The sequence below is a fragment of the Nelumbo lutea genome, chromosome 2, assembly GCF_056320005.1.
Source record: "Nelumbo lutea isolate HS-2025 chromosome 2, American lotus-T2T, whole genome shotgun sequence".
In the NCBI taxonomy this organism is placed as follows: Eukaryota; Viridiplantae; Streptophyta; class Magnoliopsida; order Proteales; family Nelumbonaceae; genus Nelumbo; species Nelumbo lutea.
The window spans coordinates 2558833-2580028 of record NC_142685.1 but is presented as its reverse complement, the minus strand read 5'-3'; the positions used below and the strand labels follow the sequence as shown (position 1 = coordinate 2580028).

Genomic DNA, 21196 nt, shown 5'->3' with positions numbered 1-21196 from the left:
TTAATAACTTTTCATCGTGTGCCCGTCTAGCTCAGTCGGTAGAGCGCAAGGCTCTTAACCTTGTGGTCGTGGGTTCGAGCCCCACGGTGGGCGTTAATTGATAGTGTTCTTTTAAAAGATTCAAGTCACTTTTTTCTTTGAAGTTACTTTTTCAGCTCCGGATAATCAATTGTTAGCTCATCACCCCCCTACCCTACACACCAAAAAAAAAAAACATGAAAAAATATGTTTTCTATACAATATATCCAAAAAAATTTATACATCCAATAATCCAACTTTAAACGATTCTTAAAATCACAAAATTCATTAATCAAAACAAGACAAACACAATCTAAATTATTGGTTAAATCAACATACAGACTGATGGAGCGCGATCCGGCTGGTCTTAGCTGTCCGCTGCCTTGCTTTCGAACGGGGTAGCAGGGATCCTGAAACGGAAGAGATGGGAAAGCTCCAGGGGGAACCCGGTGTAGAGGCTCCGAAGCTCAAGTTAGAATCCTTCAAAAGCAAGGTAACACCAGATAGCGCAAAGTTTGCATACCTCCGTTGCCGGGGGCAGGGGGCTCTTATAGTCACTTCGTGTACTCGTCCCGAGGCCCTTGTCAGATCGGGTATGATTACCCTTGCGCTTGTCAAATCGGTTGTCGTCCCTTCTGCTGAGACAGAACCGTCACTGCCTAACCGTCTAACCGGAGATGGCGGTGGCAGGTGGCCGTTTAGAGTGCTGCTGCCAAACGTCAGATCCCAAGTCAGTCAGGCGAGGCGCCCTCGGGCACGGACTTCCCTAGTGTCAGGCATGGTACGACTTGTTTGGCTTTGGTGCCCAGAAGATGATGCGAACTGTTACAAGGTGGGTCAGTTCGGCGAAGTGTATCCCGAGTTGTTACAAGGTAGTTCGGCGAAGTCTATCCCGAGTTGTTACAAGGTGGCAGTTCGGCGAAGTCTATCCCGAGTTGTTACAAGGTGGGTTAGTTCGGCGGTCTATCCCGAAAAGTCTATCCCGAGCTGTTACAAGGTGGGTTAGTTCGGCAAAGTGTATCCCCTTGTTCTCACCTAGGCTTGGCCCCTTTTGCCGAGCTGTCGTTTCTGCCACGTGTCTCATAATAAAGAGGTCGGGCCAAATCTTCCTTCATCAATTGCCCCCCACTCCTTGCGCCGAGGGCCTTGCCATGGTGCGGGGAGTTTTCACGAGGTGGTTGTAGATTTGTCCCGTCCTTCAAACCTTCACTGTATGAGACGCTTTTGCTAGGGTTTTTTCGGTTTTCGAGAAGGCTGGAAACGTGCTTACTCAAGAACGCTGGTGGTTGTGACCGTGCGTTTTAAATTTCAAACCAACTCGCGCCGCTGGGACGTGACAGCAGGTCATTTCAAAAAGGCACGCCACTGCTGTACGTGCGCCGTCGACTGTCAGGGAGACGTGCGGCGCGTCAGCTTCGAAAAGACGCGTGTCAAAGTGACGTCGGTTTCAAAAAGACGTGCTGACGTTTCGCTTTTTTCGGAAAGACGTGCGCCAATCACGTCTCGACTTTAAGGGTTGTGCAGTCGGTAAGAACGTGGGCCGTCGGATCGTCTTCAGTCTGCACGGTCGATTCTTGGTTACTGTAGCTATAAATAGTGGGGGACCCCGGTTGGTTTGTCACTTCTGCGGTTTGTCTACTGAGTACGCGTCCAACCTTTCAACTCGCGTCCAAATCTTTTCCAGCTCGCGTCAAGGCTGGTTATACAGTCTTCACGGTTCTTTGGCTTGTTCTTCAAACTTTCCGGTGAGTACTTTCTTGAATCTATCTTTCCCCCAATGTCTAGCTTTGATAGCTCAGACGATTCTTCGAGTAGGGCCGTCGTAGGTTCCATCAACCGGGCCATCTCCCCAGACTGCCTCAGTGATCCTGAGGTGGAGCTTGAAGACTATGAACCAGTGGGCCGAGTCGCTTCGGGCAGTTTGGCGTCTACCTCCCGCCGAGGTCAGATGCTAGACAGGTTTGGTCCTTCGACCATGACGCCTGAGGGGCTTCAATCCATACTTCTGTCCTACAATCTTCTTGGGGGGTACACATATTTCATTCCTTCGGGTAGCTTTCCTTGGGAACACGGTCCCGACGAAATCGTGATTTTTCGAGAGCAGCTCGCTGCAGGGTTGCGACTTCCTTTCCATCCCCTTCTCGTCGAAGTCATAAACCACTTCGGTGTCACCATTGGCCAGCTTCATCCGAATTCTATTCGGAACCTGGTGGGGACAATATCCCTTTTTTGCGAGCAGAACTTCCCCTTGGACTTAGAGATATTCTCCTCTATCTTGATGCTCAAGAGACAGGCGGGTCCTCTTCCTGGGGGGAGACGGGGGTATTACCTTACTCCTCGCCAGGGTTTTAAGTTTCTGCATGATCTTCCTAACAAGGTCCCGGCGTGGAAGCGGGACTACTTCGGCGTGCGAAGTGCACAAGGATGGCCCTTTCAGACCGGGTGGGGTGAGGCCGCTCCCGACTTGGGCGTAACTCTTGATAAAGAGACGGTGAAGGGTCCCCGGCAGTGGGCACGGCAAGGCTTAAAGTGCCACCACTACTTAACGGAGGCTAAGCTTTTTGTAGTCGGCCTGAGTTCGGATAGGTTTCTGGCTATGCGGCTTTTTTTTTTTTGATGTCGAACTCGTTTCTGTAGGTGTGATGGATGCGGAGAGAACTCGCGGCGGGCGTTTGTTCCAAGGTATGAAGAGGAGGAAGCGGGTCGCCAAGCGAACTCGTAACGAGCTGCCCCTGGATGAGGAGCCCCAAGCCCCAGACCATACGACAGAGGATCTGCCCAGGGAGCCCGAAGTGACTCCACCAGTGCACGAGACTGCCGGGGCGCCTTTCGCTGAAACCACTCATACGGGCACTCCTGCGTACTCAAGTGCTCCTCACTCCAGGTCTGCTCATACGCGGGTTGGGCCCTCAGGCTCGGGAGCTCAAGGGGAGTTTAGGAGCGTGTTGATGCCGAACTACGCTCTTCAGAAGAGTAGGGATGCTACTTTCCCCGAGGAGGTCGCGGCGTGGACCGATCTTCCCTTGAACCAGGTCGCTTGCCGCGCCGTAACACATGCCATGGTGGTAAGTAAGATTCTGTCTTATTTAATTCCGTTGCTTTTGTTGTCTTTTTGCTCACTTGTTTCTTTTGGTAGGTGAATTCTTCGATTCATGCCTTGGCGGCCCAAGTGGAGAGGAGCTCGCGACAGGCGCGAGCTGCTGAGGCTGCTGCTCATGCTGCTGAAGAAGCCTTCCGTGCTGCAGAGGCAAATACCCGGGCTGCTGAGGCGGCTGCTTATGCTGTTGAAAAGGCTGCTCGCGTCGCGATGGCCAGACAGGCGAGGTCTCAGCGTGACGCCGAGGCCATGGGGGTAGTTGTCAAGCACATGGCGGACATGAAGTTGGATTTGCAGCATCAAGTCGAGTATCTTCAGGAGGACATTATGGAGAGAACACAGCTTTTTTCCCAAGGCGTTGAAGACGCCAAAAAGAAGGCAGTTGAAGACTACATTGCCTCCCCGCGTTTTGACGATCTGATGGTGGACTTTTACAGGAGGGGGTTCAAGTTGAGCCGGTGGATGATCCGGAATACATACCCCGACCTCGATGTAAGTGCCATAACCACTTCGCGCATAACTCAGGAGATGGCCAATGCTACCGATGGCGAGCCGGACTCTGAAGGAGAGGCAGGGCCTTCGGGTGTTGTTGAAGTGCCTTCCGATGGCGAAGAAGTGGCTCCGGGCATGTAAATTTTTTTTTTTGCCAGTGTACTGTTTCTTGCAATGGAGTCTTTTTCCCCTTGCTCATCTTCCCCGAGCTGTTTCTTTGCCGAGTTTTTAAATTTCCGTGGCCTTTTATGCCGCGAACTGATTTTTTCCGAGCTGATAATGTGCTGAAGTTCCTCGGCTTGCCTTGTGGCACATGGCCTGATTTCGTCCACCTCGCTAGGTGGTTTATAGGTAGTATCGCCTCAAGTTCACGATGTTCCACGTTCGGGGTACTCGTTTGCCTTCCAAGGTTTCGAGTTCGTATGCGCCCCCGAGCGCTGTTTTTACTTTATAGGGCCCTTCCCAATAAGGTCCAAGCTTGCCGACGCCGGGTTCGGGCACCATAATCTTCCGGAGGACCAGGTCGCCGACTCGGAAGCTTCGTCGCTTTACTCTGCTATTGTAGTAGCGAGCTACCTGCTGCTGGTATGCCGCTATTCGGATGTGCGCGAGGTCCCTTACCTTGTCCAGTAGGTCGAGGTTGGTGCGTAACTCGTCTTCGTTCGTCCGATCGTCGTATGTTTCTAATCACAACGTTGGTATTTCGATTTCCGCTGGGATCACCGCTTCAGTGCCATAGGTGAGGTTGAAGGGGGTTTCTCCCGTGGTTGCTTTTTCGGTCGTTCGGTGAGCCCATAAGACACTTGGTAGCTCTTCGGCCCACAATCCCTTAGCTCGATCCAGACGTGCTTTCAGTCCGCGCAGGATGACTCTGTTCATTACTTCCGTCTGACCGTTTGCCTGTGGGTGCGCGACTGACGTGAAATTTTGTCGAATCCCCATGTCCTGGCACCACTCTTGGAACTTGATATCCTCGAACTGTTTGTCGTTGTCGGAAATTAGAACCCGAGGTAATCCGAACCGACATACTATGTTCTTCCAAAAGAAGTTCTGTATGTTTCGGGCCATAACAGTAAAATAATCTACCGCAACAACTAAGAATTTTCTTCCGCCTGTTGCTGGTGGGAATGGCCCAAGGAGGTCAATGCCCCATTGTGCAAAGGGCCACGGGCTGGCAAGGTATTTGAGGTCGGAGGCAAGTTGATGGTGGATGTTAGCGTGCTTCTGACACTTGTCGCATTTTCTGACGAGCTCGACAGCTTCTGCCTTCATCGTTGGCCAGTAGTATCCTTGTCGAAGTGCCTTTTGGGCGAGTGCTCTGCCCCCCAAGTGTCCATCGCACAGGCCTTCATGAGTGTCACGGAGTACAAACTCGGCTTCGGTAGGTCGCAGGCACCGCAAATAGGGGAGCGTGTACGACCATCGGTATAACCGTTCGTCTATTATGACATATTTTGCCGCCTGGCGCTGCACCCTCTTGGCGGCATTGCGTTCTACAGGGAGGGTTCCGTCTATCAGGAAGCTCGCGAGTGGATCGATCCAGCTCGGCTCTGCTTCTAAGATGGGAGCGACCTCCTCTGTCCCCCCGAGAATACTAGGCCGAGGTAAGTCCTCTATGTACACAGTTCTCATATTGTTGTGACTCGTGCTGGCTAACCGGGATAGGGCATCGGCCTCAGTGTTTTCGGACCTTGGGATTTGCCTGATGATGTGTGACCAGAAGTTGAGCAGGGCTTCTTTTACTTTGGCCAAATATGCGATCATGGAGAGATCGCGTGCTTCGTATTCCCCGGTAACTTGGTTTACCACGAGCTGAGAATCGCTGCAGATGACCAAGTGTTTTGCCTTAACCTTTTGTGCTAGGTCCAGCCCGGCGATTAGCGCTTCGTACTCTGCCTCGTTGTTGGATGCCGCGAACTCAAAGCGTAGCGCGTACTCTACTTTTGTGCCGCTCGGGCCGCACAAGGCTATTCCAGCTCCGCTGCCTTGCCGGTTTGAGGAACCATCCATGTGAAGGATCCAGGGCTCCTCATCCCAATTTGCTCTTCGCCTGATCAGGAGAGAGGCCACACTGGGTGCTACTTCACGGGGTTCGAACTCTATGGGCTCAGGAGCTCCGGGTTCGCCGCATATGGGGACCTCGGGCTCGACCTGTGGAGCTTCGTGGCTGAAAGTGCACTCGGCGATAAAATCTGCCAAAGCTTGGGCCTTGATAGTGGTTCTCGGTTTGTACTGGAGGTCGTACTCGCTGAGTTCGATGGCCCATTTCATCAGTCGACCGGAGACTTTGGGTTTGAGTAAAACTTGTCTAAGAGGTTTGTCAGTTAGGACGATGACCGTGTGAGCCTGGAAGTACGGGCGGAGTTTCCGAGCTGCTATTACTAGGGCGTATGCTAGTTTTTGTATCTCCGGGTACCTTACCTCTGCTCGCAGCAAAATTTTACTAACATAATATATGGGTCATTGGACCCGGTCTGTTTCCTTTATTAGTACCAAACTGACCGCCTCGTCGCTCGCCGAGAGGTACAGTTGTAAGACCTCGCCCACCTCGTGCCGGGCTAAGGTTGGTATACTAGCGAGGTAACCTTTTAGTTCGTCGAACGCGAACTGGCAGTCCTGGGTCCATTCGAACCCTTTGCCTTTGACTGCCTTGAAGAAGGGTAGGCAGCGGTTTGCTGATTTGGACAAGAAGCGGCTTAGAGCGGCTATGCGGCCGTTTAGCCTCTGAACCTCTTTTACTTTCCGAGGTGGTTTCATCTCTAGAATGGCTTTTATTTTGTCCGGGTTGGCCTCAATACCGCGCCGATTGACAATGTAGCCTAGGAACTTGCCCGAGGTGACGCCGAAGACACACTTGTTGGGATTCAACTTCATGCTAAAGTGACGCAGGATTTGGAAAATAGAATCTAAGTCTTGTATTAACTCTTGTGAAAACTGAGTCTTGACGACCATGTCATCTACATAGCATTCTATCTTCGTACCAATCAGAGGCCGAAACAACTTATTTACGTCTTTGGAAAGTTGCCCCGGCGTTTTTTAGTCCGAAGGGCATGACTTTGTAGCAATACAGGCCAAACTCGATTATGAAGCTGGTTTTTTCCTCATTGGATGGGTCCATTCTAACTTGGTTGTAGCCCGAGTAGGCGTCCAGGAAGCTTAGCAACTCGTTTCCCGAGGTCGCGTCCACTAGGCGGTCAATTCTGGGGAGGGGGAAGCAATCTTTCGGGCAAGCTCAGTTTAGGTCGGTATAATCCACGCACATGCGCCACTTGCCGCTTGCCTTTTTTACCAACACTGGGTTGGCCACCCAGCTCGGGTAGTGGACTTCCCTTATGAAGTTTGCTGCGAGGAGCTTCTCGACCTCCTCGTCGACCGCTCTCCAGCGTTCTGGGGTTAAGTTGCGTTTCTTCTGTCTAACGGGTCTGACTACAGGGTCAGTATTAAGTTTGTGAGTTATCAGTCCGGGGCTAATGCCGGGCATGTCGGCCGTGGACCAGGCAAAAATATCTAAATTTTGAAGTAAAAAACTCACCAGTTCGGCTCGTAGGGGGTCTTCGATGGAAGCTCCGATGCTTAGTGTGCAAGCTGGGTCCGTAGCTGAAGTCTGGATTGCGACTGTTTCCTCCGTGGGCGAAGCTCGCTCCTCACCTTGCTCCGCCGGCCGCTCCAGCTCGAGGTCGTCGGCCGCCTTGGTTTTTCCCTTTAGGGCGGCAACGTAGCACTTGCGGGACTCGAGCTGGTCGCCCCGCGCTACCCCTATACCGAAGTCCGTAGGGAACTTCAGGGCCAAATAGTAGGTGGAGACCGCCGCCCGTAGGACATGCGTGATCGGCCGCCCTATTATGGCATTGTATGGGGAGGGGGTCGTGACTACCAGGAAATCATGGTTGAGTCTGACCGCACAAGGCCATGTGCCGACTTCCACAGGGACAGTTATTTTCCCGAGGGGCCTAACTTCCTCTCCGCTGAAACCTACCAGGGGAGTGTTCGCGGGCTTCTGCTCGCTCCTCTTTAACTACAGCTGGTCAAATGCCGATTTGAAGAGGATGTCCACTGAGCTGCCCGAATCTACGAGTATGCGCCTGACCTCGAAATCGCTGATCCTTAGCTTAATGACAAGCGCGTCATCATGGGGGTAGTGGACTCCTCGCGCGTCGTCCTCCGTGAAAAAGATTGGCTCTTCGGTCTTTGGTCTCTTTGGGGGGTTCCTTTCTTCGAGGGCCGCTTCGCGAACTGAAGTTCGGGCTGCTGCCGAGGTACACCCCGCTACCACCGATCCTCCCACTATTACATGGATGGTTCCCCGAACTGGCCTCTCTTCCGGAGGCTGCTTCTGCAACGGTTCGGCAGGTCTGTTGCTAGACTCGGGTGCATCCCTTTCGTGCTCCCCTTGCCGACCTGCTTTATTATTGTTGTGTTGTACAAAATTTCTCAAGTATCCGTGACGGATGAGTCCCTCTATCTCGTCCCGGAGGTTATTACACTGTTCGGTGCTATGACCATGGTCTCTATGGAAACTACAATACAAATTCTTGTTTCTATCGTTCGGATTTCCCTTCAGGCGAGGTGGTCACTTAACGTACGGAGCGTCTTTGATCGTCATTAAGATCTCTGTCCGCCTCGTGTTCAACGGCGTGTAGTCCGTCCGAACTGCTAGGGGGGCCCAGAAGGACTGGTTCGGCTTCGGCTCCCGGGTCGAGTTTTTTCTACTCACCGGGTTGGAGAGCTCGCCTTCTCTCTTTCTTTTCTCGTTCCCGCCTTCGGTTCGTTGGTTGATCTCTTCCTCAGTCCTCATGAACTTATCCGCGAGTTTGAGGAATTCGGCCACGGTCGCGGGCTGGTTGGCCACCATGTGCCATTTGAACTCTTTGTGCATCACCCCTCTTTTGGCCGCCGCGAGCTACACTGCGGGGTCCAACCGCGGTATTTGCAAGCATGCCTCGTTGAACCGCTTGATGTAGCCCCGAATAGATTCTCCTTCTCTTTGGACCACTCCGAAGATGCGTTCCTCTGTTTTGGGGCACCGTCGGCTGGTGACGAAGTGTGTGGTGAAGACTTGCACGAACTGGGCCCAGCACTTTATCGACCCGGGGGGCCAGGTTCCTGTACCAAGTGCGGGCTACCCCCCTGAGGGTGGTGGTAAAGGCCACGCACATGCACGATTCGCTAGCCCTGGCGAGGTGCATTTGCGACTGAAAGGCATCAACGTGGTCGTTGGGGTCGAAGGACCCGTCGTACTTGTCCAGAGGTGGGAGTTTGAAGTCTCTGGGTAAGGGGACCGCCAGGAGTTCCGATGCGAGGGGGGAAGGAACGGAGAGAGCCGGGGTAGCCCCTACCTCGTCCGAGCTCGTGGCTTTGCCACTGAGTTTCGACAAGGCGCGGGTGGTGGTTTGGCGACTCCGTCGGTGCCTTCGCCGTTGAGCGGGCCTTGTGCTGGCGCTGCTGGCCTCCGTGTTACCGAGCTCGATGGGCCCGGAATGCTGGTAGTCCGCCGCCAGGGCGCTGAATCAATTTTCGGTGAGCGAGAGCTCGGGCTTGGAGCGCCGGGGTGCCGACCTCACGGGCGAGGTTCCCGACCCACCCGCGGGTTGCGAGGCGGGGATGACATTTTTCTCTCTTCGGCCTGGGGACGAGGCCTGGCTGTTGGGGTGGTTTTGGGGCCGGGAGGCCTTCGCCTGGCGGGGGCGCCCATCCTGCGGGGAGGCCTTGACCGGCCTCGGAGCGGGGTGGCGAGGTGGAATTAGTGGTTGGTTCAGTGGCAGTTGGGGGAACTGCTGTTGATAGTGATACTGGGAGATGTTGTGCAGCACTTGGTGCTGGTGAAGCTGGTGTTGCTGGAACTGTTGCATTTCGGCTTGCATTGCCCGCATGCACTGCATCAGGTCCTCCAATTGGTCTTGGCTAGCTGCCAGGGGGACGGCAGTTGGTTCAGTGAAAGTTGTCTCAATGGGGAGAGGAAAGGGGACGTTTGTGGTAGGAGGGTTTACGGGTGCCACTGCTTGTGGCGTGTTCAGGATGGGGATCCCATCCGCCGAAAGGGGGATGGTGAACTGTCCAACGCACACTACGGGGACCTGAAGTTGCTCCCCGGTGGCGTTTGTCTCCGTGCCGCGTCCGGTGTTGCTGGAGGAGGCCATGAGTGTTGGGTTTTTTGAAGAAGAAAGGGGGTATCGAAGTTTGGAGGGAGGATTTTTGAAGCGTGTTCCCACAGACGGCGCCAATTGATGGAGCGCGATCCGGATGGTCTTAGCTGTCCGCTACCTTGCTTTCGAACGGGGTAGCAGGGATCCTGAAACGGAAGAGATGGGAAAGCTCCGGGGGGAACCCGGTGTAGAGGCTCCGAAGCTCAAGTTAGAATCCTTCAAAAGCAAGGTAACACCAGATAGCGCAAAGTTTGCATACCTCTGTTGCCGGGGGGCAGGGGGCTCTTATAGTCACTTCGTGTACTCGTCCCGAGGCCCTTGTCAGATCGGGTATGATTACCCTTGCGCTTGTCAAATCGATTGTCATCCCTTCTACTAAGACAGAACCGTCACTGCCTAACCGTCTAACCGGAGATGGCGGCGTCAGTGGCGGTGGCAGGTGGCCGTTTAGAGTGCTGCTGCCAAACGTCAGATCCCAAGTCAGTCAGGCGAGGCGCCCTCGGGCACGGACTTCCCTAGTGTCAGGCATGGTACAACTTGTTTGGCTTTGGTGCCCAGAAGATGATGCGAAGTGCTGAGCGAGGCGGTCTTGAGCTCGGAGGTATCCCGAACTGTTACAAGGTGGGTCAGTTCGGCGAAGTGTATCCCGAGCTGTTACAAGGTAGTTCGGCGAAGTCTATCCGGAGCTGTTACAAGGTGGCAGTTCGGCGAAGTCTATCCCGAGCTGTTACAAGGTGGCAGTTTGGCGAAGTCTATTCCGAGCTGTTACAAGGTGGGTTAGTTCGGCGGTCTATCCCGAACTGTTATAAGGTGGCAGGTCGGTGAAGTCTATCCCGAGCTGTTACAAGGTGGCAGTTCGGCGAAGTCTATCCTGAGCTGTTACAAGGTGGGTTAGTCTGGCGAAGTGTGTCCCCTTGTTCCCGCCTAGGCTTGGCCCCTTTTGCCGAGCTGTCGTTTCTGCCACGTATCTCATAATAAATAGATCGGGCCAAATCTTCCTTCATCACAGACCTTTTCTTTTATTAGCCACTTTATACACCTCTACATAGGCTCTACCTATCAGATCAAATAGAATCTATTCTATATACTTAAAATGATGTAGTTATTCATGTCAGTTTATTTTCTATCTTCCTCGCATTGCTTGTTAGCAGGCAGCAGCCCCCCTCAAAAACTTGTGGCTTTTTTTTTTTTAATTCCTTAAATAAAAATAAAAACAGAAGCTGGATTATTTAAGTTATCTTGTTCTTAGAATGGGTGAATTGAATATGGGACCTACTTATCATCAAAACTAAAATGATTGAAATATTTTTAATAAATCCTTTGGTTGCGTTTTGGAAAGGATGCAAATATGTAGAGTGTAAAGTGGTTTATATAAATTACTAATTTGGGTTAGTTTTGTATCAATAAATTTATCTTCTTATCAAATAGATTTTTAGTTATAATGGATGCAAACACGAATTCTGATAAGGCATATGGCTTTTTTTTATCAAAAGTCCACTTGAACGCAAATTTAATTATTTTTTATTCATTTACTTTTACATCTTATTATAAATATAAATATGCATTAACTATCATTTATCAATGCATAAATGTAATGTTGCCAAAAATAAATAAAAGTAAACCAAAATGCAAATTTACTCTAAACCAGGATTTACACTCCAACACAGCCTTTATCTTTCATTTTTCTTTGTTCTGACAGTGAGGATTTTATTCCATTAAGGTCTTTAAGTAAAGTGGGTGAAAAACAAGATATCGTGTTTTTCCTTATTCATCCATCCTGTTGACGGAAGGGAAAAGTTGTTGGAGAAGCCTTTTGCTAGCTTCATGAGCCATATCATCCAAAAGAGATGATATCATCCAAAATGAAGGAATATCAAGGAAAAAAGATCAGAAATATTATCAAAATGAATTAAAATATATTTTATTAGTTTATATCATCCAAAAGAGACAAAGGGATGGCCACATTAGATCCTTTCAACGCCAAGATAGCACTTAGGGAGTTCTGAGTCCACAATAACAAATTTTCATTCAGCCTTCACAGCACGACACACAGCCTGTAACGCCCTATAGTGTAGAACTGCCCCAAGTTCCACTTAAATGGACTCTTACAAAAGACCCAATGGACCACCCGCCAGCACATACCAGCCATTAACAAAGGCACAGATATACACACACTAAACAACAACAATAACAATAAAGGAACCCTTCTTATCCCTCCTATAACCGAGTCCAGATCTCCTCCCCACGTCTACCTACATATCATCACAATCACACATGTAGCATATCTCATCCTCCTACATAGTATTGAGAGATATTCCCAATGCATGGTGATAATATGTTGTGAATAAATATAGGCAAAATTATTGTCGGCAGGAGATCCAGAATCCCTAAAACCACCTATCACATGATCTTACCAAAAGAAAACACCATTGCATTTAATCCTCAAAAACTCTGATCACACCATTACATTTAATCCTCAAAAACTCTGATTGCTCCTGTAATTTCGAAATTTCTTATGAGATTGGTCCAGAATTTTCTGACTATCGACATTTAGTAACTTACTTTCAAACAAAATGAAGTTAGAAAACGAAGAAAATTTGTTTTGATTAACAACCTATAAACTTTCCATGAAAACAACCTAAATCCATGCTGAATAAATAATTTCCAATTTTTATTTGACAAAGATCGTAAGCAATGCTCCAAACACAACATCCGTTGCCTTGGTCTATCCAAGATATGCATGAAGGAGGTCCAAACTACATTTCATTACTCTAAATGGCTGTGATCCTAATCCAACTCCAACATATTGGCATCAGTATTAGACTTGTTCAGCGGGCTCAAGTTTGTTGTGGTGTTCAACTGGGATTAAGGAGTAAGAAAGAGAGAGCGCGCTACTTAGGCACTAAATAAGAGAGGAAAAGTTGGTCAATGGGTATCTCTTTCTCATTAACCAACTTTACAGTACTCTTTTTGTATTAGGTAATGAATCCTACCATAAATAGAGCTTTATTTACCCGCATAGAATTTATCCATATGGGTAACTTTTCCAATTAAGGGAAAAGTTTATAAAATATTATAGGACAAATTTGCCCTTTTAACATTCATTTTTTGGTAAAAAAATTATTATATTATTTACATGGGAATTAAAAAAATATGGGTAAGTGTTACTAAGAAACATTTATAATTTACCTAAGTGAGAAATTTATAAGCAAATGAGACTTTAAAAAAGAATTTGGGAGAACTGATGACCTCTACGAACCTCAAAAGTCACAACTCCCTTTCTTCATAAATCTATCATGGGTCTCCGGCCAGAATTTCGATTTTTTTTTCCAAAATAGTGAGTCTATGCTGGGAGAGATAATCACTTAAAAGAAGGTGTTAATGTTATTGATTTGTTTCTTTTATGTCAAGAGAGACTTCAATTCATATATACAGCTTGTTGATTTATTCAATTGCCATATTTTGTTGGATGGTACCTATCTCTTGCCAACGAGATTTACCATCTCATGAAAGAGAAACATAAAGGCTTCAGATTGATTTCGGAGAAAAAGAGCAATTAAAAAATGCTAATGAACTAGTTTTGGGATCCCGCCATTACCGTTGCGTTTGAGTGCAAGATTCCATTAAATGTTGAATTGGAGGAATTACAAAGTTATTGGAAGGTACATGTAAATGGACCGATTGGAGCTAGCAAGTAGAAGATTCCGGTTCCGCTATTTCAGACCCCAAAGTGTAACGTAACAGGCTAACAGGCTAACAGGGCTCACACTCATCAGCTGGTTTAATATGCCATGAACATGAAGGGAACGAGCAATTATATCGATCAGAAAGTAACATCGTCCAAATTAACACAGGCACAGTGACTGACTACAACTTTTCTTTTTAAGGGCAAGTGGGCAACCCCACTTTGATCGATGCCTTGAACACTTCCCCGAAGGCAATCTAAGAGAAAGGTGGAGATGGAGAAAGCGATTGTACTTGAGTCGCACCCATCACAATTCACAAATGAGAAATCTACTCCCCGGTCTACAACGATCCTCTATCATCCATAGCCAACACCAGCAGGGACCACCATGAAATGAAACGATCACTGTAGCAGCAATTATTGGGGGCTTCCATTCTTTATTTCATTGCTTGGTCCTTTTTTAATTTTTTAGAGAAAGAGATTCTGAAACTAAACAAACCAATGCCACTTGGGAACTGGGACCCTTGCTTACTCCTCCATTTCCCCTCCTCCTTAAGAAAATATGTTTTTAAAATTTCAGCAACTGAATAAAGGTGAAGGCATTGACAACAGGAGAAGAGAAAACCATCCTTTTTCCACAAGGGATCCGATCGAGGATTTAAAAGCGAGAGTATAGTATGCTTATTCACTAGGATTTGATTGCTTAAAGAGGGATCAGAGAGAGAGAGATGCCAAGACCCCAAGACAGGAGATGTATCGTTCTAGTCTGGATCGCCTACACTGAAGGATTTGTATCAAGTTGTACACTAACAATTCATCAAAACTTATAGACCTGACCTGACTCTATAAATACAGTTTTAAGTAAATGTGCAAGCTCTGAATCAAACCCTATAGCTATATATAGGGCCTATAACCACTGATGAGGATGTTAGAGTCTAACCCGATAATAATTGGCATCTATATTTTTAAACTGTAATATAATTTGCATCATAGTATAATAATATTACCATGAGAAAATATGTATTTTTCTATAATGAAAGAGAAAGTATTAGACAATGGGTATCTTTTTAATGTTTGGCATGCCCGCGACCGACCAGTAGACAGCGTTACTTTGGGCTCATCACATTGATTTGGAATAATCCAATAGATATATGATGATAATATGCTTCCTAGGGAAGGAGAAGGACGACATTTCCATCATGTTGTGTGCATTCTAAGTAATTAAATTATATAGGCAACTTACATTATTAATTAATGTTCGGATAGGCATGCATCATACATGCAATGGGTTGTGAATTCTTTTCATTCCACTAGGTGATAAGGTTCATATACCGTAAGTGCAGCCAATAGCATGTAGCTCAGCCATCTTTTTTTTTTTAATTTAATTTATAAGCTAATCTAATTTGTTTCTTTCTGGTAGCTAGGTCAATACATAAATGATACATAGATGGATGATTGATGGTGGTGGTTCATTTGGGGTCTGGTACTGGTCTATTCGATGGTGTGGCAGTGGTACTGGTCTATTCGATGGATAACGTGAGCCTACTATGTATGTTGACTGGCTAAGTACTCCATCATCCTCCACGGGGGATAAGAGATATGCAATGTGATATGATAGGTTGTATTACAATGCTATTGCCTATTCAATAACCTTAATTATTTGATGGGACAAATACATAATATAGTTACCTGCAACTTCTTATTAATTTCTGATCTTAACCTCCAGCTTGCTGACTTTTTTATTTTTTATTCTTTAATTATATTATCAAGTATATCAGCTGGGAAAAAAAAAAAAAAGATTGAATGGATGCATGAACATATGTGTGGCTGGCTTAATTCTTCACCTACTTAAATACTATCTTCTCCCTTTTGTTGTCTAGCTTACTGCAATGTGTAAAAGATCGAGGTACAATTGATGTCGCTGTCTGCCGCAGAATCATGCTCATCCATGACCGTGTGTCAAGGGAAGGGAAGGGCCAAGGGGGGCCTTGTTTTTGTTCCGTTTGGCACTTTGGTTGGTCACAGCGCCACGCATTTTCATAAAGAAACAACGATAAAGCAAGCATTTAGCGAAGCAACCCAAAAGTCTTGTTCCGCCCCAACTTTCATCACTAGAGAAAAAGTGGTGAACAGTAGGAGATTATGGAATTATGGATAGAATCACAACTATCTTCCACGCAACCCCTACTAGCTACGCCACTACAGTCTGTGGTGTCAACTCCTGCTGAGTCCTCCTAGCTCCTGATTACGTTGAGAATATATATATACAAGACCATGTTGTCTTCTTAATTAATCTGGTGTTCCTTGATTTTATTAAGTAACAAAACTGTGTAACACCCTCCAAGTCCAAGCGACAGATAAAATGGGTGAGATTGTTTGGAAACCACTTTCTATATATATTAAAATCTTGCAAGATGATAACAACACATCTTCGATCTATTTCTCTTCTTTATTTGCATGTACTTGTTTTGTTTTCTTAAGGCATTTTGACTTTAGAAATGAATGAATACAACAATCAATTAAAAATATATAGACTATTATTCCAAAATAATTGAACTCCTGCCATTAATTAAGAATTTTTTTGGGTAAAACATAAACACCCCACTTGGGTTTTCAGAGGAAAATGTTGACGCGTAATGCATTCTTTTGTGTGTGCGTTTTTATTTTTCTCTCTCTCTCTCTTTTTCTCCACTCTCTTCCTCTTCTCTTCTTTTCTCTGCCCCCGCCCTCCTCTCTCACTTCCATGTTCTCTGCAGTGAGTGAATAGGAGAGGAGTTGAGCCATATCAATTCATAGTTTCTTCATTCTTTTATCTCTTCCCCTCCATTCTTTCTATCCTTCACACTTCTTTTTTCCTCTCTCCCTCTCTATTATAACTGAAACAACTAATCAGTTAACCACCGGTCATCAAATCAAGGTTGAGCTGAGTGTGTTTTAGGCATGGTTTTCAAAATCAGACCAGATTGGATGGTCAAACCGGAAATAGGTCACCTGTCCGGTTTCGTTTTTTCCCAAAATCATTTTTTTCCTCAAAATTATTGACCTTGGTCAGCAAACCGCTGAACTGACCGATTAACCATTCAAACAAGTTTGACCATTTTTTTATTTTTTTTGTAAGAATGAACTGATTGTTTAGATCGAACGATTGGACCATTCAAACCGATAATCGGACCTCTGACCGATTCAGTTTTAAAAACCATGGTTTTAGACATGTATTTGACGTATGACAAATTCATGGAAACCTCCAAGGATTTACAGACAAGACTTGAGCACTACCCTTAATCCAAACGTTTCCACCAGATTGGATCAATCATTATATCAAGTCCTCGCATTGCTTTATCTCTTTTCCAATATGAGATTTTCTTCTCATCCCAACAAGGCATCTATATTCTACACCCAATATAATAACAAAAAGTTGGAATTGGGTTTACTTGATATTCCTTATAATTTACCAATAATAATTTCAAATTAATTGTCTAAAAATGTTATTTTATAAGAAATATATATATATATGATACTTTTGAGAACTGAGAAAAATATAATTATCAAATCTGTTGTAAAATTAGCAGGTTAGAGCCCTTTTAGTTAATATCAAATATTATCGGGTCAAGACTCAAAGAATGATAAACTCAATTGATAATAATAGTTAGTTATATACTGAATAGGGTCTAGGTGCTTTTTATTGGGTCGACATTATCTGTCCCAGAGCCTACTGGCAGCCCAATTTCTAGTTTATATGTAAATTAGTGTTTTTGAGCCATTGTTGACCCAGGAACCGTTCATGTAATTGATTCTTTTTCACCATTAATCCAGTCATTGATCAAAAACCATTGATTTGGTTAGTTACTTGTGGATCTATTTAATGATTTTGGTTATTTTTTATTTTTTAAGTTAAAACTGACTGCCTGTTTGAATTAGACAATCCAACTGTCAATCCAAAAATAATTTGCCATAATGGTTCCGATTCTAGGTTGGTTTTTAAAACCTTGATATGAATGTCATATACTTTTATGAAAATTGAAATTATGTTTTAATTACACACTTCTGATTTCTTATTAACTTAGGAAAAACAGGAATAAAAATATCTTACATAAATTCATTTATATAATTTTATTTTTAAAATAACATTAATTTTCTATAAAGAACATTTTTACAACAACAAAAAAAAACAAGAATTCATTCTAAAAAATCCCTAAATCATCGAGTTTATTTCCATTCCTGAGATAGTGGTAAAGTTCCAGTTCCCGATCTCCTTACAATATTTTCAGCACTTTCTTAATCGGATTTTTCTGCAGGGGGTTGTATTCTAGGGACCCTTAGGTCCACATCTTACATTCATCCCCCGATAGACCAATAATATCTCACCATGTCGTCTTAAATTCGTCGACTATTATACGGAAAAGATATGATATGGGAAAAATAACTGACTAATAAACTGAATTCACATTCGTCAATTTCATCAACTTTGAAAAAAAAAACTTAAAAAAGAATTAACATATTCTCATTTAGGCCCCCGATGAAAAGATAGAAATATTTATCAGAAGACGTGGGTATTCACGAAAGTCGAAAGGTGATTTGTCGTTTTACTACACTTTAAACGGAATGAAGCTTTCGTTTCAGCCTGTCACCGTCACTTTCATCAGTTAAAAAAAAAGAAAAAAAAACCAAGAACGTACGTACACGGCTACACGTACATAAACAAGAATTTAACATGTTGGTTTTGCCCTCCTGCCCATTAATTAATAGAATATGAAATAATTTATTTTCAACTATGATACGGAAAAGATATAATATTCGTCAATGAATTGAAATCTTAAAGGGTGCATATGATGACAAATTAAGTATTATTTATTAAATGTATGAATAGGTTTTAATTGATCAAAACTTTTTTCATATGATATCTTTCCGGTATCATAAATTTTCCTTTTTTAAAAATACCAATTAATAGTAATTAGTTATTACATAGCTTAGCTCCCATTTACCATAATTCCTCAATAATTAATCGTTTCAAGCGAAATGTCCCTCTTATTTTCCCTGTTTTCTTTTTCTAGTTATAAATAAATAAAACAAAACATTTGTCACGGAATTATTGAGTGGGTGGGGACAAGGCGGGTCCAAGCTGTCAGGTGCGATTAATACGTGGGGACTTGGGAGGGTACTTTTCTCTGGTTAGTAGCCGAGGCCCGAGGGTTAGTATTTGGTTGGAACGATTTACAGTTGCCTAGGATGGTGACACGCGTACGGTGAAACACATCGTTTCCTCTCCTGAATGGCATTATAAATTGGAGTCAAGGTCTCTACCTGAAAACTCGTTCCAGAGTGTTCTGTGTTTGTTGAGATTGTATTTTCCTTCTCTCTCTCTAATCACCCTCTTTTCTCATCTTCCTGTTCATATTCCCTGAGAAAATGTCTTGCTGCGGAGGTAACTGTGGCTGTGGCTCTGGCTGCAAGTGCGGCTCTGGCTGTGGAGGGTAATTTTCTGTTTATGTTTTCCCTGATAGTCCTGGTGTTGTGTTAAGTTTTCCCTTCTCTCTCTCTCTCTCTCTCGTGTGAAATCAAAAGTTGATTCTACTTGTTTTTTTCTTTAATTTGAGGATGACTTATCTGGGATAGTTCTGTAATAGTTTGCATGATAGACCCTTAATGAGATTTAGGGAAATGGATCATCATCGGCTGTTTATTCCTTTGCTCCTTTAATTCATCCTTTCTTTTTTTTTTTTTTTGTCTCTTGTGAATTCTCAATAATTTATAATTTTTTTATATGTTCTGAACTCGTGCTTCTCTATCTAATCGTCCAAACTAATTTTTTTCATTGTTTTCCTCCCCTTGTCAACATATCATGTCCTAATTAATTTTTCACTGATGTGGTTGCAGATGCAAAATGTACCCGGACTTCAGCTTCTCCGGGGAGAGGGCAACTACTGAGACCATCGTTGTTGGGGTTGCACCTCAAAAGGCGTATGTATCTTTCTCCTTGACGACTGGCCATACGGAAATATTTTAAGTTGGCTACAAAAGAAATTCTGCTTAATTTGATAATAACTATAGGGCTTTTTCTTTAAGTTAAAATGTGGATTCAAGAAGTAAGTTTCCATCAATTAACTCGATTATTAAATGTAAATGAAACATGTGATTGCAGATACTTCGAAGGGTCCGAGATGAGCTTTGGAGCTGAGAACGAAGGCTGCAAGTGCGGATCCAACTGCACCTGTAACCCTTGCAACTGCAAATGAGAGGAGGGCGAAAGAAGGGTTATATCTATGAATAACGTTGTCAGATAGTATGTGTGCGAGTGGGAGTAGGAGTGGGTCTCGTCTCGTTGTCGTAGGGAGTCTGATGAAGATTTCACAAATAAAGTAGCCATTACTGCTGCATATCCTGACTTGGGTTTGTCTAGTGGCTACTTGCTAGTGTGTCATCTCCTCTGTTTAGTCAGAAAATCACAAAAAAAAAAAAAAAAAGAGTGACTCAGTCACTCAGCTCTATTATGTATGAATATGGAATATGAAAGGAAGGGCTTTGTTAACTTATAAATTACGATGAATGAATGATGAATACTTTCTGCTAATCTGCTAATGGTATTTCCTTTATGCTTTTTCTTTCTTACTAATAATGAACAGCGTCTGATCAACTTTGAACGGGAATTGAGCCCACCACTTGGGCACCACAGATCAATAGATCATTATCATTCTAGCACTTTTTTTTCTTTTTGAGGAGGGCATTAATTGGTACTTTTTGCTGGCTCTATTTCTAAGTCCAAGTTAATTTCTGGAGATGGATAAATAATTATAGGGTAAATTACAGAGTACCACTTCACTTCTAATTGTAACAAAGACCCCAACTTTCGTCTGCAAATTGCAACAAAGAACCCTTAATTTTACTTTTTTTAACTTTCAAAAAAGATTTTGTGATTAAACATTTCTAAACTGTAGGACTATTTTGTCTGTTCTCTTACATACTTTGTAGAAATAGTTTACTTGTGTTTCTTTCTTCTTCTTCTTCCCATATTTGTTATTTTGAAATGCTGTTTTTTTTTATTATATAAAAAAAAATAAGAAATGTTGTTTTCTTTTTCATATGAATTTTGAAAGGACATTTTAGTAAATCAATGTCTTCACCAATTCAAATAATGAAAGAGGAAAAAAGTGTCGGAATCTGAAAGTGGATCTTCGTCATTTTGATAAGTTAGGAGGCAAATATGTGTTACTATTTATCAATAATTGTACCTTCCATACTAGTAGACAAATTAACAATTCATTCAATTGAATCAATTGGTGCGATCGATAGGTTCGTTATCTTTTTAGTGAATAAGGCCCCGTTTGGTTCGCAGGATTAGGGGTCTAGAATCGGAATCGGAATGGGTTATTTTATTTCCTAGTGTTTGATTGGGTGGAATCGGAATTCCATTCTCATTCCTGCTGGAATGGTCATTCCCTGACCCTCCCTTGGGAATAAAATTCCATTCCTACTGATTTTAATTTACATTCCCATTCTTATCTGAATCAAACAAACTATGGGAATGGACTATTCCGATTTCGACTATAAATCAAACGGATCCTAAGTTGTTATTGAGAAGGTTATAAAATACTTACACCATGGTTGGGAGTGCTTAAAAATAAGTGTTTATTAGGCCATTAAGCACTTATTGGCATTTGAGAAATAAGTCCAAAATAAGTGTTTATTTTAAAAATAAGGGTTTATTTTTTAAGTTCAAATTTCCATCTTTTTTAAGTGTTTATACAAACAAGTGCTTATTCAATT

At 44.4% G+C, this 21196-nt stretch overlaps 1 protein-coding gene and 1 non-coding gene across 2 annotated transcripts; both read left to right on the top strand.

Moving 5' to 3' along the window:
- The first annotated feature begins 20 nt into the window (after window positions 1-20).
- Window positions 21-93, top strand: TRNAK-CUU (transfer RNA lysine (anticodon CUU)). Its single transcript has one exon. It is a non-coding gene; the product is annotated as a tRNA-Lys (tRNA).
- Window positions 94-18746: 18653 nt separating this feature from the next.
- Window positions 18747-20003, top strand: LOC148868077 (metallothionein-like protein 2). Its single transcript, XM_088971450.1, has 3 exons — window positions 18747-18906; window positions 19310-19393; window positions 19575-20003. Exons 1-3 carry the CDS (start codon window positions 18842-18844, stop codon window positions 19666-19668), a joined length of 243 nt encoding a protein of 80 aa, XP_088827576.1. The 5' UTR covers window positions 18747-18841; the 3' UTR covers window positions 19669-20003.
- Window positions 20004-21196: the final 1193 nt, after the last annotated feature.

Bases quoted from the DNA above. Each gene is read 5' to 3' on its own strand.
- LOC148868077 (XM_088971450.1), top strand. From the start codon at position 18,842: ATGTCTTGCTGCGGAGGTAACTGTGGCTGTGGCTCTGGCTGCAAGTGC. The intron at 18,907-19,309 runs GTAATTTTCTGT...ATGTGGTTGCAG, and splicing joins TGCGGCTCTGGCTGTGGAGG to ATGCAAAATGTACCCGGACT. The intron at 19,394-19,574 runs GTATGTATCTTT...ATGTGATTGCAG, and splicing joins GGGGTTGCACCTCAAAAGGC to ATACTTCGAAGGGTCCGAGA.